The sequence below is a fragment of the Drosophila willistoni genome, chromosome 3R, assembly GCF_018902025.1.
Source record: "Drosophila willistoni isolate 14030-0811.24 chromosome 3R, UCI_dwil_1.1, whole genome shotgun sequence".
Lineage (NCBI taxonomy): Eukaryota > Metazoa > Arthropoda > Insecta > Diptera > Drosophilidae > Drosophila > Drosophila willistoni.
The window spans coordinates 28,191,631-28,206,211 of record NC_061086.1 but is presented as its reverse complement, the minus strand read 5'-3'; the positions used below and the strand labels follow the sequence as shown (position 1 = coordinate 28,206,211).

The 14,581-nt window shown below is 37.3% G+C and overlaps 2 protein-coding genes across 2 annotated transcripts; one reads left to right on the top strand and one right to left on the bottom strand.

Annotated features, from left to right (window-relative positions):
* Positions 1-1,267: 1,267 nt before the first annotated feature.
* LOC6648203 (retinol dehydrogenase 13) lies at positions 1,268-11,379 on the bottom strand. The gene is made up of 5 exons (XM_002069540.4): positions 11,220-11,379; positions 9,515-10,164; positions 9,246-9,309; positions 1,836-1,982; positions 1,268-1,707 (listed from the first exon to the last, which is right to left on the bottom strand). Exons 1-5 carry the CDS (start codon positions 11,315-11,317, stop codon positions 1,530-1,532), a joined length of 1,137 nt encoding a protein of 378 aa, XP_002069576.1. The 5' UTR covers positions 11,318-11,379; the 3' UTR covers positions 1,268-1,529.
* Positions 7,022-8,213, top strand: LOC111519180 (elongation of very long chain fatty acids protein F-like). The gene is made up of 3 exons (XM_023178583.2): positions 7,022-7,089; positions 7,165-7,349; positions 7,425-8,213. Exons 1-3 carry the CDS (start codon positions 7,074-7,076, stop codon positions 7,983-7,985), a joined length of 762 nt encoding a protein of 253 aa, XP_023034351.1. The 5' UTR covers positions 7,022-7,073; the 3' UTR covers positions 7,986-8,213.
* Positions 11,380-14,581: the final 3,202 nt, after the last annotated feature.

The following is a 14,581-nucleotide window of genomic DNA, read 5'->3' as shown; positions in this document are numbered from 1 at the left end:
TGTAACAAAAAGCTTTTCAATACACTCTAAAAAATCGGGTTGATTTTGTTGGCAATTTATATGCTTGCCTTGTTCTGCTGGCTACTGCTTTGAGTGGTTGCTTCGTTTCCCCTGCACTTGAAGAACCTGGTTTCTCTTTCGCATTTATTACGAAATTGAGGCGCGTAAAATGCATATTACGCTAACACGACACAAGCGGAAAGGTAACCGGAAACGCAAAGCTTTTACACAGATGTGTAGAAATGGCAACAACGTAATCGTTTTTCCACTCCAAGAGCTTTTCATTTTAGCAAATAAGAAAAAAAATAGCACAAAAAGGAATCAACTAGGACAGTCGCAAGAAGCAAGCGAAAAAAAAAGGAAATAAATAAAAAAAGGGGAAGCATAAAATTGTTCTAGCAACACATGGCACATTGGAAGCTGGACGAAGAGTCGTGGTGGGATTGGGTTAGGGAATGTGTGGGGGGCTTGGGGGTCTTGGTTGGGTGTGTGTTGAGAGAGAGAGAGAGAGAGAGGATATGGGGTATGGTACTCGGAGATTCAGTTGTGCCATCATCTCTGACAACAAAAGCGCCGCACGTAATATAATAAAGAGATTTTCCATAGCATACAAAGCGGGGCTTCGCCTTGCTGTTATGACTGGGTACTATTGCCTGATCCACATAACATTGTACACACAACATATACATATCTATATATATATGTACATATTGGAATGAAAATCGTTTTTCGCTTAACAAAAAATAATTGGCCTTGCATTTTATGTCTGTCTGTCTGTTTGTTTGCCTGTTTACTTGTCTGTTATTTGCTTGTTGCACACCAGGCAGCCATATCTGCCTCTGCTTTTGCTGCTGCTGCTGCTGCTAATGTTGTTTATAATCAACAGTTTGTTGGCACGCGTTGTCTATTGGCTATTAGGATTTGCTGTATTGAGGAGTTTGTGGGACAATTAGCGAACTGACATTACGCATTTATATCGTTGCCCAGAGGCACACATTTAATTGATGTTAAAATAAATGACTCTGACCTGACGCAGTCAATACGTATATTACACAATGGGGGAACTTATGGGGAGGACCTTAACCCCCAACAAATACACAGATTACATTCAAAGTTACAGCTCCAAAATCTTCCTCTGGATGTTAATTGAGGGCCAATGGTTAGAATCTTTAATATCGACTCAATCAGCTGGTTCCTTTTCTTGTTCTATTCTTTGTTCGCTGCCAGTATCTAGTCCAAAATAAACTAAAATTTTTTGTTGGTTACACATTAAAGATATATTTATTTCTTAAAATAAAACCGCTTAGAGGCAAAAGACTCCGGCTTCAACTTCAGTTGCAGGCGCCCTTAAAAAGGCGGTCCTAAGTGGCCTGCCTGCCTTCATGCCAGCCTGCCGCTCCTTTTGTCCCAGTCTTAGTTTCAGTCTCAGTCTCAGTAGAGGCTGCCTAATGCGGCAATTGTTAAACCAAATGCAAATAGACGTTGCAGTTGCAGTCCCCGAAGTCGACAGGCTGCGTGCCAGGCATAAATCACTCCTCCGTTAGTTCCTTCAGCTCCGTCTGCTCGGTCTGATTCCCGGCAGTTACTGCCTCCTTGTCGACTGTTAGTTTGGTAACGCGCTCGAGTGTTTTTATGGTTTGCATATACAATCTCTTGGCCAATTCCTTGTCTTGGCCAGCCTCCGAACTTGGAACAATTTCGCAGTCACTGCAGAAAGTAAGAATAAAGTAAGGAAAAAAACCCAGAATGATTTTAAACCCAAAAAGTAAGAAAAAAAGAAACAAGAGATGGTTGGGGGAGGGGAAACAAATTGGCTCTAATATGGCACAACTCACTTGAAATATTCGCCGGTTACTTGCTTCAGCTGTGGATCCGTGGCCAGGCGTATGGCACATTGGGCTCCCTCGTAGGCATTCTTCATGAACAGCCACATCCATGGGTAGGTTATAACTTTAATGCAAATGGCCGACATTAGCGGCGAACTGTGTGAATGGGAGAGGGGAGAAGACAGAGTAAACCAAAAGTTAACTAATTTAATTTCTATTGTAATTAAAAAACAAAAAGGCCAAATACAAAGAGGGAACAAAAAACAAAAAAGGGGACACGTGCCCAAGCAGATGACGACCAAATGACAATGACAGCCATTTTTTTTCTTCTTGAAAAAGTTGCCGAAATTTGCCAGCTCATCACAAAGCGAAGGGTAAGTTTGTAAAGGAGATTGCTCCAAAGGATGAGACATTGTTTACTCTTGTTTCCTTGGTATGATTTGCTAGCTCTCTATATCTATCTATCTATCTCCCTCCTCCTATGATGGCATTTTAATGCCATTTTTTTCTATAATTGTCGCATTGATTTCTTCTTTTCTTCTTTCAAAAGGCCTTTGTTTGATTTTTCTCCCACTTGCTTTCCAAAAAACACACCCAAGAGGAAGAAGAATATTGAAAACTATTAGTTCTTTAGAAGGCTTTAACTTTTCGGTCTAGTGATTAATGGTGATGAGATATACTTTTAGATATTTGCCATGGCTGAAAAATTTTCTGATGTCGTCTCAACCTTTTCTTTAACTTTCTTTTTTATCTATCCTTCGCTTTGTTTTACTCTTTATCCTTCTTTGACTGTTTCTGAAAAGAAGACCAATAAATTCAGTCATCGAAATATCCTTTTAAAGCCTCCTGCCATATATCCTTTTGTATCTGGACCAACTTTATTTAAATGGCATTATAATTCACTTTTGCAAACAAGTTTAACAATTGCTTTTTGCATTCTTTTTTAATGACATTTTCAATTGCGGCGACAACAAAATAACGACAAGAGCTCACCAAAAAATTGAAACAAAAACGAAAAGTAAGTAAGATACGAAAGAGAAAAAACAAGAAACCCATTTTCAGGCGCATTTAAATTTAACGTCCGTCACTTGATCCCAATCCCACCCAAAAAAAAAAAGCATTGGCCCTACCGAACCGAACCGAACGACCCAATGACTGTCTGTGCCTCCACCCAGAATGAGGTGTGGTGCGTTGGCCACGCTTGGACGGCTCCAGTCCATGGCCAATTTCATCGACTGGGCCCCATTGAGTGGGTGCGACTGCCGTTTGCCAGTGTACTCTTACTCCTGTTGCCTTTTCAAGAAGGATTACGAACTTGCGCCCAATTTGCTTAGCTGCGATGTTGTTCTTGCTGTTGTTGTTTTGTGTGTTATTTTACCCATGGCAGCAGCCGCCAGCTACGTTCACGTTTACGTTCACAATGGCTAAGAGAAGAAGAGTCGTCGGTGATGGCGATGGTGGCGGACACTGGTGAAACAGGTTCACCGACACTTGAACATGATAAAACGATAAATAAATAATTAATGCGTTTAACTTTTCCATTTACGCTTTTTCCGTGACTTGAGCATTAACTGCTTTTCATTTTCATTCATTTCAGAGTACACACACACACACACACACTGACTCACAAAGGCGCTTAGAGGTGTGTGTGTGTGTGTGTGTGCGTGGAACTATCCTCTCCAGCTGGTGTCTATGTCTATGTCTGACTCTCTGTTAGAAGCCCTTGCCTAGGGTCGAGGTTGGCATTCATTACATACATCGTATCATACTCTTCTTTCGCATAGATATCTACCTCCCATTTTCCACCCACTTTCCACTCATTTCGTTTGATGCACTTTTTAGTAAGTGCTCAGAAGGCTGCAGGGGCTGCAGATGAGAGAGAGAGCTAGATATAAAAACAGATACGAGCAACAAATACAAAAGCAGCTCGAATATCCTATACCGTGCAATCAAATAGAATTTTTCGATTGTCCTTGAATCTTCATTTTAAAAAACTTGGCAAAAATGTTTGCTCTTTTTTTGCTGCAAATTCCATCTAAAGTACGTTCATACCTCTCGCATTATCTTTCTTTATGAGGTATTTGGCGGGGGGGTTGGCTAGCCAAGCCAACGTCGAGGCAAAGTTCATGTTCAAGCATCTACCTGCAACCTGCAACTTGCACCTGCTAACCCAACTGTGTTGCAGCTGATTACAAGAAAATGTTTTTCTTTTTTTTTTTTGCCAGTTTGTTTGCAGAGAACCCCTAAAGAAAAGTCTTTAAATGGCTTAGCGTTAACTGTGTAGAGAGTGAGGTATTTAAGTGGAGGGATAAGTTTGAATTTCATTTAATAGTAACTCGGGTCCAAGTCTTGGAATCTGCTATAGAATAAACCCCTAAAATGTATTGTATTTGGCCAATTTTGAATTAAGGGTTAATGAGACGAAAAATTTAAACAGAAATAGAGTTGTTAAGTTGTTAAACTGTCCATAAATGCTTGTACGATTTGGTCAAATGGGTCTATTAAAACTAGACTTTGATTATTTCTAAAAAACAAACAAATATAAATTCAAACTTATCAATCAATATTTTGTAGTGAAGACTATGCAATCGAATCAAATAGTTATTGGTCTATTGACCATATACATCGTTTACTCGGCCATAGAATTGAATGTAAGTAAAAAAGTGAAAAATTTTGATACATAAAAGAGAGATAGAATTTAGATTCTACCTTTTTTAGGAGGCTGTCACATTTAAGCTAACAAATGCCGTCTGTCAGAGTTACAACAATTCGTGGGTTACCATAAATAATTGTCGCTTAAAAGCCATTCAAAGGAACAGAACAGAATTCAACTTTAATGGAACTTTGCTGCATAAGGCCCACAATATTTCACTTAGTTTTCAAGTTTTCCAAAGATTAAATGGTTATAAACCATTTTTGGTGAAGGGAAAAATCGATGTGTGCCGATTTCTGAGAAAACCCTATAATCCCTATGTGATAATAGTTTATAATATGTTCAAGGAGTTTACAAATTTCAACAAGACATGTCCATTAGTGGTAATTACAATATATAACTTAAATATGCATATTTAATAGACGATTACTCAATTTTAAGGGTCATCATATCATAAAAGGGTTTTACCTGAGACCCGAATTGATGCCTCTGCCCTTACCAACGGCCGAATACATGTTATCCTTGAGATGGAGTTTTGATAACAAACTCCAATTCGATACAAATGTAAGCGCTTCATTTGAGGAGAATTTAATTTAAAATACAAAAAAATTTGAAATCAATTTCTCAATAAATGACTCAAAAAGTCCAAGCTTGAAATCTTGGCAGATCTCTATCAATCTTTCAATCACAATAAACGCAGTGAAACTCACGGATTGACAGGCGCTCAAGCCGTCAAAGTGCAATGGTTAGATAAGTTCTAAAAGATGTTGCATTGTGTGGAATTGGCCTAGCCAAAACCAGATGGAAGATTGGCAGATATAAATGCAGACAAGGTGAGTGTCTGTCTGTGTGTGGAAAGTACAACAAAACTTAAATTTGGCGCTACAAAGTCTGTTATAAAAGAGAATCGACTTGAAGAAGGAAAAACATGTACAGAGAACACTGCAAAAAAAACCCAACAACAAGGAGTCGGGAAGCCAATGGACAAAAAGCGAATGCATGTAAGGCACATGCATATATGAAATTCAGTATATACTGAACATGCCGATGGATATGAAGGCGGGGACCCATCACATATTGTATGTACCCATCTACCTATACATATGTAAGTACATATGTACATGTATGTATGTATGTATCTATCTGTATGTAGTCCACTTCAAGTTGCTTCCGCTGTTCATTTGCTGTTTTATTGCCGATGCCTGAGGCCCAGGACAACTAGAGAAGATCTCGTGATTTAGTCCTTCATAATATTATATTACAGAATTGAATTGGGTGATCAGAAACCATATCTTTTTGTTTGTTTACTCAATAGCCTTTTAGCTTTCAACTATTTTGAATATATTTAAAGTGACAAACTGACTAATGAGTATTTCAAACAAAATTGAGTCATAACAATGGAAACTGCTCAGTTTTTACTTAATTTTGTTGATCTCTTATATCTTTACAATTTAAAGACACACGAAGTTATATGGTGCATCTCTAAAAGGAGAACTTAATGCCCATTCCACCAGTCATTTGGTTGTTCTTGGCACTCCGCCTAGGTCACGTGCCAGTGCCTATTGCCGGTTACAGAGCCATTGTCCTGACTCCCCCCAACCCCAAGTCTCCCTCCTACATGGCATCCTGTGGGCCTGTCAAGGTGCTGCGTTTTATGTCCAAATGATTTGTACGTTGCTGTGGCATTTGATTTCTTTCTTTGTTTCGACTTTGTTTCACATTTGCCAACGTTTTCATTCTCATTCTCGTTCTTGTTCTTGTTCACGTTTCGCTTGCTTCTCTCTTTCTCCTGCTCTGTCGGAATTGTTATGGCATTTTGCAAATTGTAATGACGCATGTTAACAATATTTCTGATATAGACTGGGAATGTATTTGACACCATCATACATATATGTGACCATTATGTGACTATGATGGATTATGAGTTTGTGGCTTCTGACAGCTAAACTTTTGGCCAAAAATAGCTAAACTAAAATACAAGCTCTCTCTCCATTTCACTTGATCGACCTTGAATCTGTTAATTGTTAATGATTATATAACTCAAGGTTTAGTGACATTCGTGCAAAACAATGTTTTATATTATTCAATTTCAATATACTCTAGACTAATGAATATACTCTTGAATAATCGAAGCCAAAGCCATCCACGTGCTTTATTTTTATGACTTTTATTTCAAACTAATTTTGTTATTTCTTTATATGAATCAGATCTCGTGATTTTGATTAAGGATAAAGAATTTATATTGCAGAAAATTCTTTGTATAATGAATGATTGATTTTTTATAAATTATTTCAGCTTGATTTATGAAATTTTCTAAACAATTTTAGTGTCCAACCGTTTTTGTGTTTTAGGTTTTAATTAAAAATGTTTCCTTAATTGGAATTAGATGGAACAAAGTAATGAATACAATATGCAAATTCCCACACAAACGAAACGTTTATAATACAATTTGGAATTTGAATGTTATGCACATAAACTAAAAGGTTTCATGGTATTTTAGACTCAATGTAAATTGCATTTGCAAACTGACTTTCACAGAGTGTGGATGGAATAAAAAAATATTAAAAAAAAAAACAAAAAACACTAAAAAAGAGATGTCTACATCAGTTGGTAGGCTTGTGAACTCTTTAACATTTTTTAGAAACTTTAAGTGAGTGTGTTGTTTTGTTTTTTCCCTTTCTAAAGATCCCGTGGAATTACCATTGATGACCTCGTTATGGTCTGTGGTATTCATTCTTTTGGCATATGTAATCTTTGTGTTTAAAGTGGGCAAAGACTGGATGAAAAATCGTAGACCCTACAATGTGCAAAAACCCATGTTAATCTACAATGCCTTTCAAATTGTCTACAATGTCACACTACTTTGCAATGTAAGTACACACACACACACACTCACTCGAAGTTAATGTGACATATGAAGAATCTAATTTTGGTAATTTTTTCAGATTTTTCATATGGTTTTCATTAAACAAATATATAATTTCCGCTGCATGGAATCATTGCCACTGGATCATCCTGAGAAGAGATGGGAGCGTCTTCTTAGCTATTTCTACTTTCTAAACAAAGTCTGTGATCTCATGGATACGATATTCTTTGTGCTACGCAAGAGTTATAAGCAAATCACAGTTCTTCATGTCTTCCATCATATTTCTATGGTATTGTTCTTTCCCATTTTCTATCCCAAATTCGGAGCTGGCGGAGAGATCGTCTCAATGGGCATGTGCAATACATTTGTGCATAGTCTAATGTACACATATTATTTTATATCGGCTCTGTTTCCCAATATGAAGGGAATTGAGAAATGGAAAAAATTAATCACAATATCACAAATGGTGCAGTTTTTAATATGCCATTTGCATGGCGATATAATGTTTATATTCTATCCAGAATGCAAATTGTATGGTCAGCATCTACTGCTAATGGGAATGTCCACGGCAATGTTCATTATGTTTGCCAATTTCTATCACAAAGCTTATATGCAACCAAAGTCAAAGAATCGTGAATAAGAAATACTTAAATTATTTATAATTTTTTTTTGTAAAGTAAATGCCTTTGTCTATAACTGAATGTCTTTAAGTTTAGCTTTATCTATGTGAATAATGATTCAAATAGCATTCAAATTGTCATCACATTGGTTGACAAACTAATTTATAACTGACAAAAATATGGAGTACAATGAAGATTTTTCTTGATTTGAGACGAAGCGATAAATAAAAGCATCAATAAATCTCGCATTAATGCTAGATACGTCAACACATAAAGTCGATTCGGATCCAGTCAACTGTCAGCAGTAAACACTTGGCCAATAACTCAAAACGACACTCACACACACACACAAACACACACAGTCAGAATATTCAGGGACAAGTGAAAACTTTTTGGCCTGTCCATAAAGAAGCTGAACATTTGAGTTACGAAATGACCCGCGTCTTGCAGTTGGCATTTTAATTACCACATTTCGAAATGGAATTGGAATGGGAGTAATGGGCTATGGCTGTGTGTAAGTGTGTGTGTGTGTGTGTGTGAGTGTGTGGGTTGATGAGGAACTCTTCATATTGCAGCTGTTGTTTCTCTTTTGCTGTCCACTTGCAATTTGCAACTGTTTGTCGTGTTTGCACATCCTTTTCAATGTATTGTGCTAATTGCATTCACCATCTTCTTGGTACTGAAGAGTACTGAATCTCATTTGCATGCCTCGATTATGATTGTTGCACTAAATATCCCAAATGGATATTGTAGCAATTACAAAAGTCCTTGGCTCACAACAATGAGTCGACATTTCTTCATTTTTTTGGGAGGGTGGCTTTTAAAGATGCCATTGGAAATTCTTTTATTCTTTTCGAAGAGCCGCTTTTTTGGTATCTGTCTGCCTGTCTAGGTAATGCATTCGTCCTTTGCCAAACTAATATAGCTGCCTAGTTACGACTTCTGCCTTGAATTGTTGCCAAAGCCCCGCCCAATGTTCACAGGTTTGGCCCTCCTTTCAAATGACTTGGCAACTTTTTGATTGCATCAAAATAAGCCGCCCATGGAGCTACATAAGCCACACAACCACCCATTAAGAATGCTGTCTCTCTCTCTCTCTCTCTATCTTTTTCTCTCTCTAAGCCACAGTCGGTGGTGCTGGCTTTTGCCTAATGAAAGTGCAAAAGTTTTCTACTGCTGCTGCTGCTGCCACGAAATAAGCCTAAAATTTATTTATACTTGCAGTTTGGACTTTTTTTTTGTTGTCGAAGGTTTTCATTAAGAAGGAATTCATTACTTACTTGCGCAGGTGGCGCGTACCACGCACTAGTCCGGGCGTACAGCAGTTGACCGTGACCGAGGTATCTACGGGGAAATTAAATCAAATTTTTAATGAGCAAAATGCATAAATCGAAATGGCATAAATTGACTAAATCAAAAACGAGATAAAGAGTGAGAGATTGGAATATTCTCTGACTGATCCCTCTCATTTGGTCTACTTACTATAAGTCATTCCAATTCATATTCAATTCAATTCAATTCAATTTAAGCCCTGGTAAAGTTTTCTTACCTTTTAACTCTTTGGCTAGCCAACGTGTGGCCAATATTACTGCCAATTTGGAGTGTGCAAATGCATCACGTGGATGGAATTTAACTGCCCAAGTGCCCACATTTAGCGGATCATCAAAATCTATTTTGGCCGCCTGATGGGCATGTGAGGAGACAAACACGACGCGTCCCTGTTCCGCACGCTTCAGATGCGGCATCAGCAGCTGGGTCAGCAGAAATGGCGCCAGATAATTCACCTGAATGTGCCGCTCGAACCCATCCTCGGTGGGCACTTGAGTGTTGGCGAACACCAAGCCCGCATTGTTAACCAGCACATCGATGTGCTCAAATTCGGCCATTAGCTGTTGGGCAAACTGATGCACACTACGCAGGGAGTTCAGATCGATGTAGCGAGCCTCCACAAAATAACGGTCTGCCGGATTAACATCATCGCCAGGTGTAGTGGGCGTATGGCAGCCCAGTTCTCGCTTAATAATGGCGGCGGCGCGTTCACCGGCAACCATATTACGGCAGGCAAGGATTATGCGGCCACCACGACCAGCCAGAGCTTTGGCTATTTCAAAGCCAATGCCGCTGTTCCCTCCGGTTATGACAACAATTTGCTCCTTGATTTGATTATCATTGGGACACCGTTGCCCGCTCATTATGGTCCTAGAATGCGGGAGTAGCACGAGAAGCAAAGGAAAGAAAGGGAAAGATAGAATATTGTCAAAGGAAGGCCCCAAGTAAAGGATGCTAAGGGGATGACCCTGCGGTTTATGCTGCTCTTGTGTAATGACGTGTAACCACCTTGTGGCCTGCATCGTTGTGTAAATAACATATACAGACACCCATACATGCACACATACATACATATATATATATGTTTTAAAGTCACTTTGGCTTCTTGATAAGGCGCTAATGGAATTAATTTTGCAATTTACATTACTATGGACAAATATGCAAACCTCAGATAAACATTTGTGAATTGCAGATTGTAATAGTCAATAATTTTGATTATCTCCTCTCTCACTCATGCTAATTAGAACTGTTCATATAATGAAGTGAGTTTACTATATTTTAATTGGCCCATACATATGTCACTTCCGGCTTATGTTCCATTGTTTCCACTTCATTGACTCGGACATCTTCTCAGTCTTAGTTTTCTACAACTTTTCTCTATTGCACAAATCCACTTTGTAAATATTTACTGCAGTTTTTGGCACATGCCACAGTTATTTATATAGATATAGAAGTTGGCACAATACTATGGCTGATGCAAGCAGTTCGTTCGAGTCTTTTACTTTGCCACTTTGGCCAGTTTATGTGGGGTACTTTCCTCTGTCACCTGCATTGTGGGACAGAACAAAGGCCACAAAAACCACTGCGCTTAATGTTCAAAGAAGCAAAGAAAATGTATATAATCTTTGGATATTACATATTATCCGACCTTTCTCCATCTCTCTCTACCTCTCCCTCTCTCATTTTTTTTTTATGAAATCCACTTAAAAAGTTTGCTCGCGAGAAAAGCAATTTTTTTCTTTCTTTGGTGTAAGTTTTCCGCTGTGACATTTATTTACGTTCGGGTGTCCGCCAAAAATGTAAAGGGAAAAGTTTTCAGCAGCAGCCTTTCTTATCGTTGGGCTGGGTTTTGCCAGACACCAGTCGTGGAAACGTTTCCGTTGACTCATGAAAATGTATGAGATGAGATGCCGGTTCACACTCACCGCACTGTAATCACAATGCCCACTGCAAGGGCCGCAATGGTTGGCCACCAGGTGGAAAAGGGATCAGCCTCCTCGAACATGGTCAGTAGGCGTTCCATGGCAAAAGACTTTGCGTACTTATTGATGAACGAAACGAAACGAAATAAAATGACGACGTCTGCACTGCACTACCGGCTAACGATGACTGGGGAGCTGGTCCAGTCACAAATTGTAATAATACTCGTAAATATATAAATTTTTATTGCGTGGTCCCACACACACACACAAACACACACACAGACACAGACAGACAGAGCAGAGCAGAGTGACCCGCAGTCATATGCGGATTTCCATTTACCGGATCAGAGGAAGAAGTTGCTGCTGACAATTGAATTTAAATGGATGCCCCAGTCACCGGCATATTTTCAATTTACATAAATGCTTGTTGCTCGACACTTAAATGGCCGTTGGATAAAGAAGGCAAATAGATGGCAGATGCCACATTTGGATAAAGGAAAGAGAACGAGAAAGAGCAGTTGGATGGAAAGAGAAAGAGAGGGCCATTTCTTGTTCCTGTCTGCCGGGCAACCTGTAGTCGCCTTTTTATATATATTTAGGTGCAAAATTTACACAGGACGCTATTTACACACGCTTTTCCACAACCATTCCACCATTTTATTTTTTGTGTTTTTTTTTTAATTACCGCCTTTTCATTTCATTTTTTTTCTCGCGGTTTTACGCATTCGTTTTGCATATATTTTTTTTTTGGGGGGGGGGAGACTAATGTAATTCAATTATTCCTTCTCCGGGCTGATTTCATCTCATTTGGCATGGTCACAAATTTTAATTATCGCCTAGCAGCATTTGGGTACTATACTAAATACGTGCCACTTCCGTTGCCCAAAGCGACAGACAGACAGACAGACTCTGGAGATTAAATACTAAGCCGACTCTAGACCTCACACTGACCGCGAGTTTCCCTGTAAATGAATCAGAGTTGAAATAGTTGTGCATTTTTGAAAGTTTACTTATTTGGAGAGTATATTTATATATTCAAATTAACTATATAACTTTTATAATACATTTTCATCCAACTAAAATAAATAGTAAACACTAAATGTGGAAAATTTAATTTGATAAATTAACAAAGAAGTCAAACAATATAAATGTGTTTAAACAATAAAACTAAGGCGTCAAAGGGAAAAATTGGAATTTAGTTGTATTGATAAAACGTGAAATTTTCTTAGTTCGAAGAAAAAACTTTCTGATAGCTTAAAGACACTAAAAAGAGCTGAGAGTTTCGCACTTCTAGTTATTTATTCCGACTTATTGTTAGTTAGAAAGCAACCTAACAAGTTCTTTGGTTAGAGTATTTCTTCAGAAAACTATAGCCTTGTGTCTTAAAAGAATACCTAAAATACCGCAGCGAAGAATTAAGTTTTGAGATACCAATACATTTCCCAAACATTTTGAATTTGATTGATGTTTCATGATGAAAGTTTCCTAGAATTCTTGGTAGAATACATTACTGGGGTAGGTAGGTCTCGTAGGTACTTCCTTCGGGGATAGTGGGAAGGATTGTGGATTAACGAATAATTTCCATCAAGTTTTATGGAAAAAATTATTCGTTATCCACAATCGTTTCCATTATCCCCGACGGAACTACTTTTTAGTATTGCTTCATCAGGGGGAAACTCCACCTACGTCGGGGTTCGAACTCGAGATCAACAGATTTAAAGATTTAATAGGTTTATGTACATGAACCCACATTTGTTTGGGTGATTAGGTCCGATTTCACTTCTGCTAGTCACCCCTTCAACTTGCTGCGACTCCAATTTCAATACTTACGCACGTATTTTAACCATTTAATTTATCCACTTGCTGACCCCCATTGTTAGCGACAAATGCATTCAATCAGAATCAGAATCAAGCAGCTCGCACTGCAATCTGTGGTTCGCTTCCGGCTAACTACGAGTAATTGAATATATTTCCAACTTACCCCAGACTTATTTTCAAGGCAGCACGGGTTTTTTTTCTGTTTCTTTTTGGAATAAGTAGGTGACTAAATTAAATTGCATATTCGAATGAATTTGTATTTCTGTGTATAATTTTTGTGTTTGTATATTTCTTTGTTTTTTTATTTTTCTTTTCTTTCATTTCTTGATTATTATTTACGCTTCTTGAATTTACATTTTTGTTAAGTAATTTCGGCGTTCTTATTTTGTTTTGTTTTATTGGGATTGCCGTGCGTTGCTTTTAGTTTCGTTTTTGGTTTTATTTTTCATCATTTCTCTATTGCATTTGCCTAGTCATTCGCATTTAGTTAGTTTGCATTTGCTCAGACAGTGTTTTATATGCTTTTCGTTTTAATTTAAATATTTAATGCTAATTGGTAAATTGATGTGATTTTCATTGATGTGCGGTGTGTGTGTGTTAGTGTGTGTTAGTGTGTGTTAGTGTGTGTACAAGTTTTGCCTGGAACTTGTTCACTTTCATTATGCATACTTGATTATGTATGTATGTATGTATGTAAGTGTGTAGGTGTTCGTGTATGTAGCTATGTGTTAGAATGTTTGTTTCCATGTTATATAATATGTTTTGTGTATGTATGTTTTAAGACTGTTGAGTTTTCTATGTATTACAAGTTGAAGCTGACATTCTATTTACATAATCATTATCTATAAAATCAAGGAAAATCAACAAAGATTAGTTAAGAAATTACATAACAATATAAACATTTCAAACATTGTTTGTTCATTTAAAATTAGTATCACTAACAAGCTTGTTTTTATTTTTTTTCTCTTTTGTTTGTTTTGTTCTTTGTTTTTCTTCTTGAGTTTTTTTTTATTAAACTTTAAATGTATTCTATGCTTTAAGGTTCAGATTCAGAAAAAAATAGTGAATACGGACAAGAACCATTCCGAACTATGTATATATGTAGTTATTAATGTCTTTAGTGATTAGAAACCATTTGAATATTTTTCAAGTTTTTCAATTTACTTTTTGGTCAATGATAGAAACAGAAAAAAATGGCATAAAGAAGGATTTATATTAGGGCCAACTTTTGCTTAGGTTTTACTTCTAAAGTTTCTATAATTTTAAAATAAAGACTTTTTGACTGGTATTTTCGGCAAGTAGTTTTAAAAATAATGGAATAATCAGAATAATAATAATGGAGAAGGAAATTCACAAAGAAAAAAACGTTTTTTAACACTTTTTTTTCTCAAAAATTGCCTTAAAACTTTACGAATTGAAGCTGTGATTGATTGTAGGCTATATTTAACTCCATTTCTTCAACAATTTTAGAACTTAATAGTCAAAAAGTATTAAATTTTTATATAGTCAAAAGTTTAGACTCTAAATCAAAGTTGTTAAACAAAAAT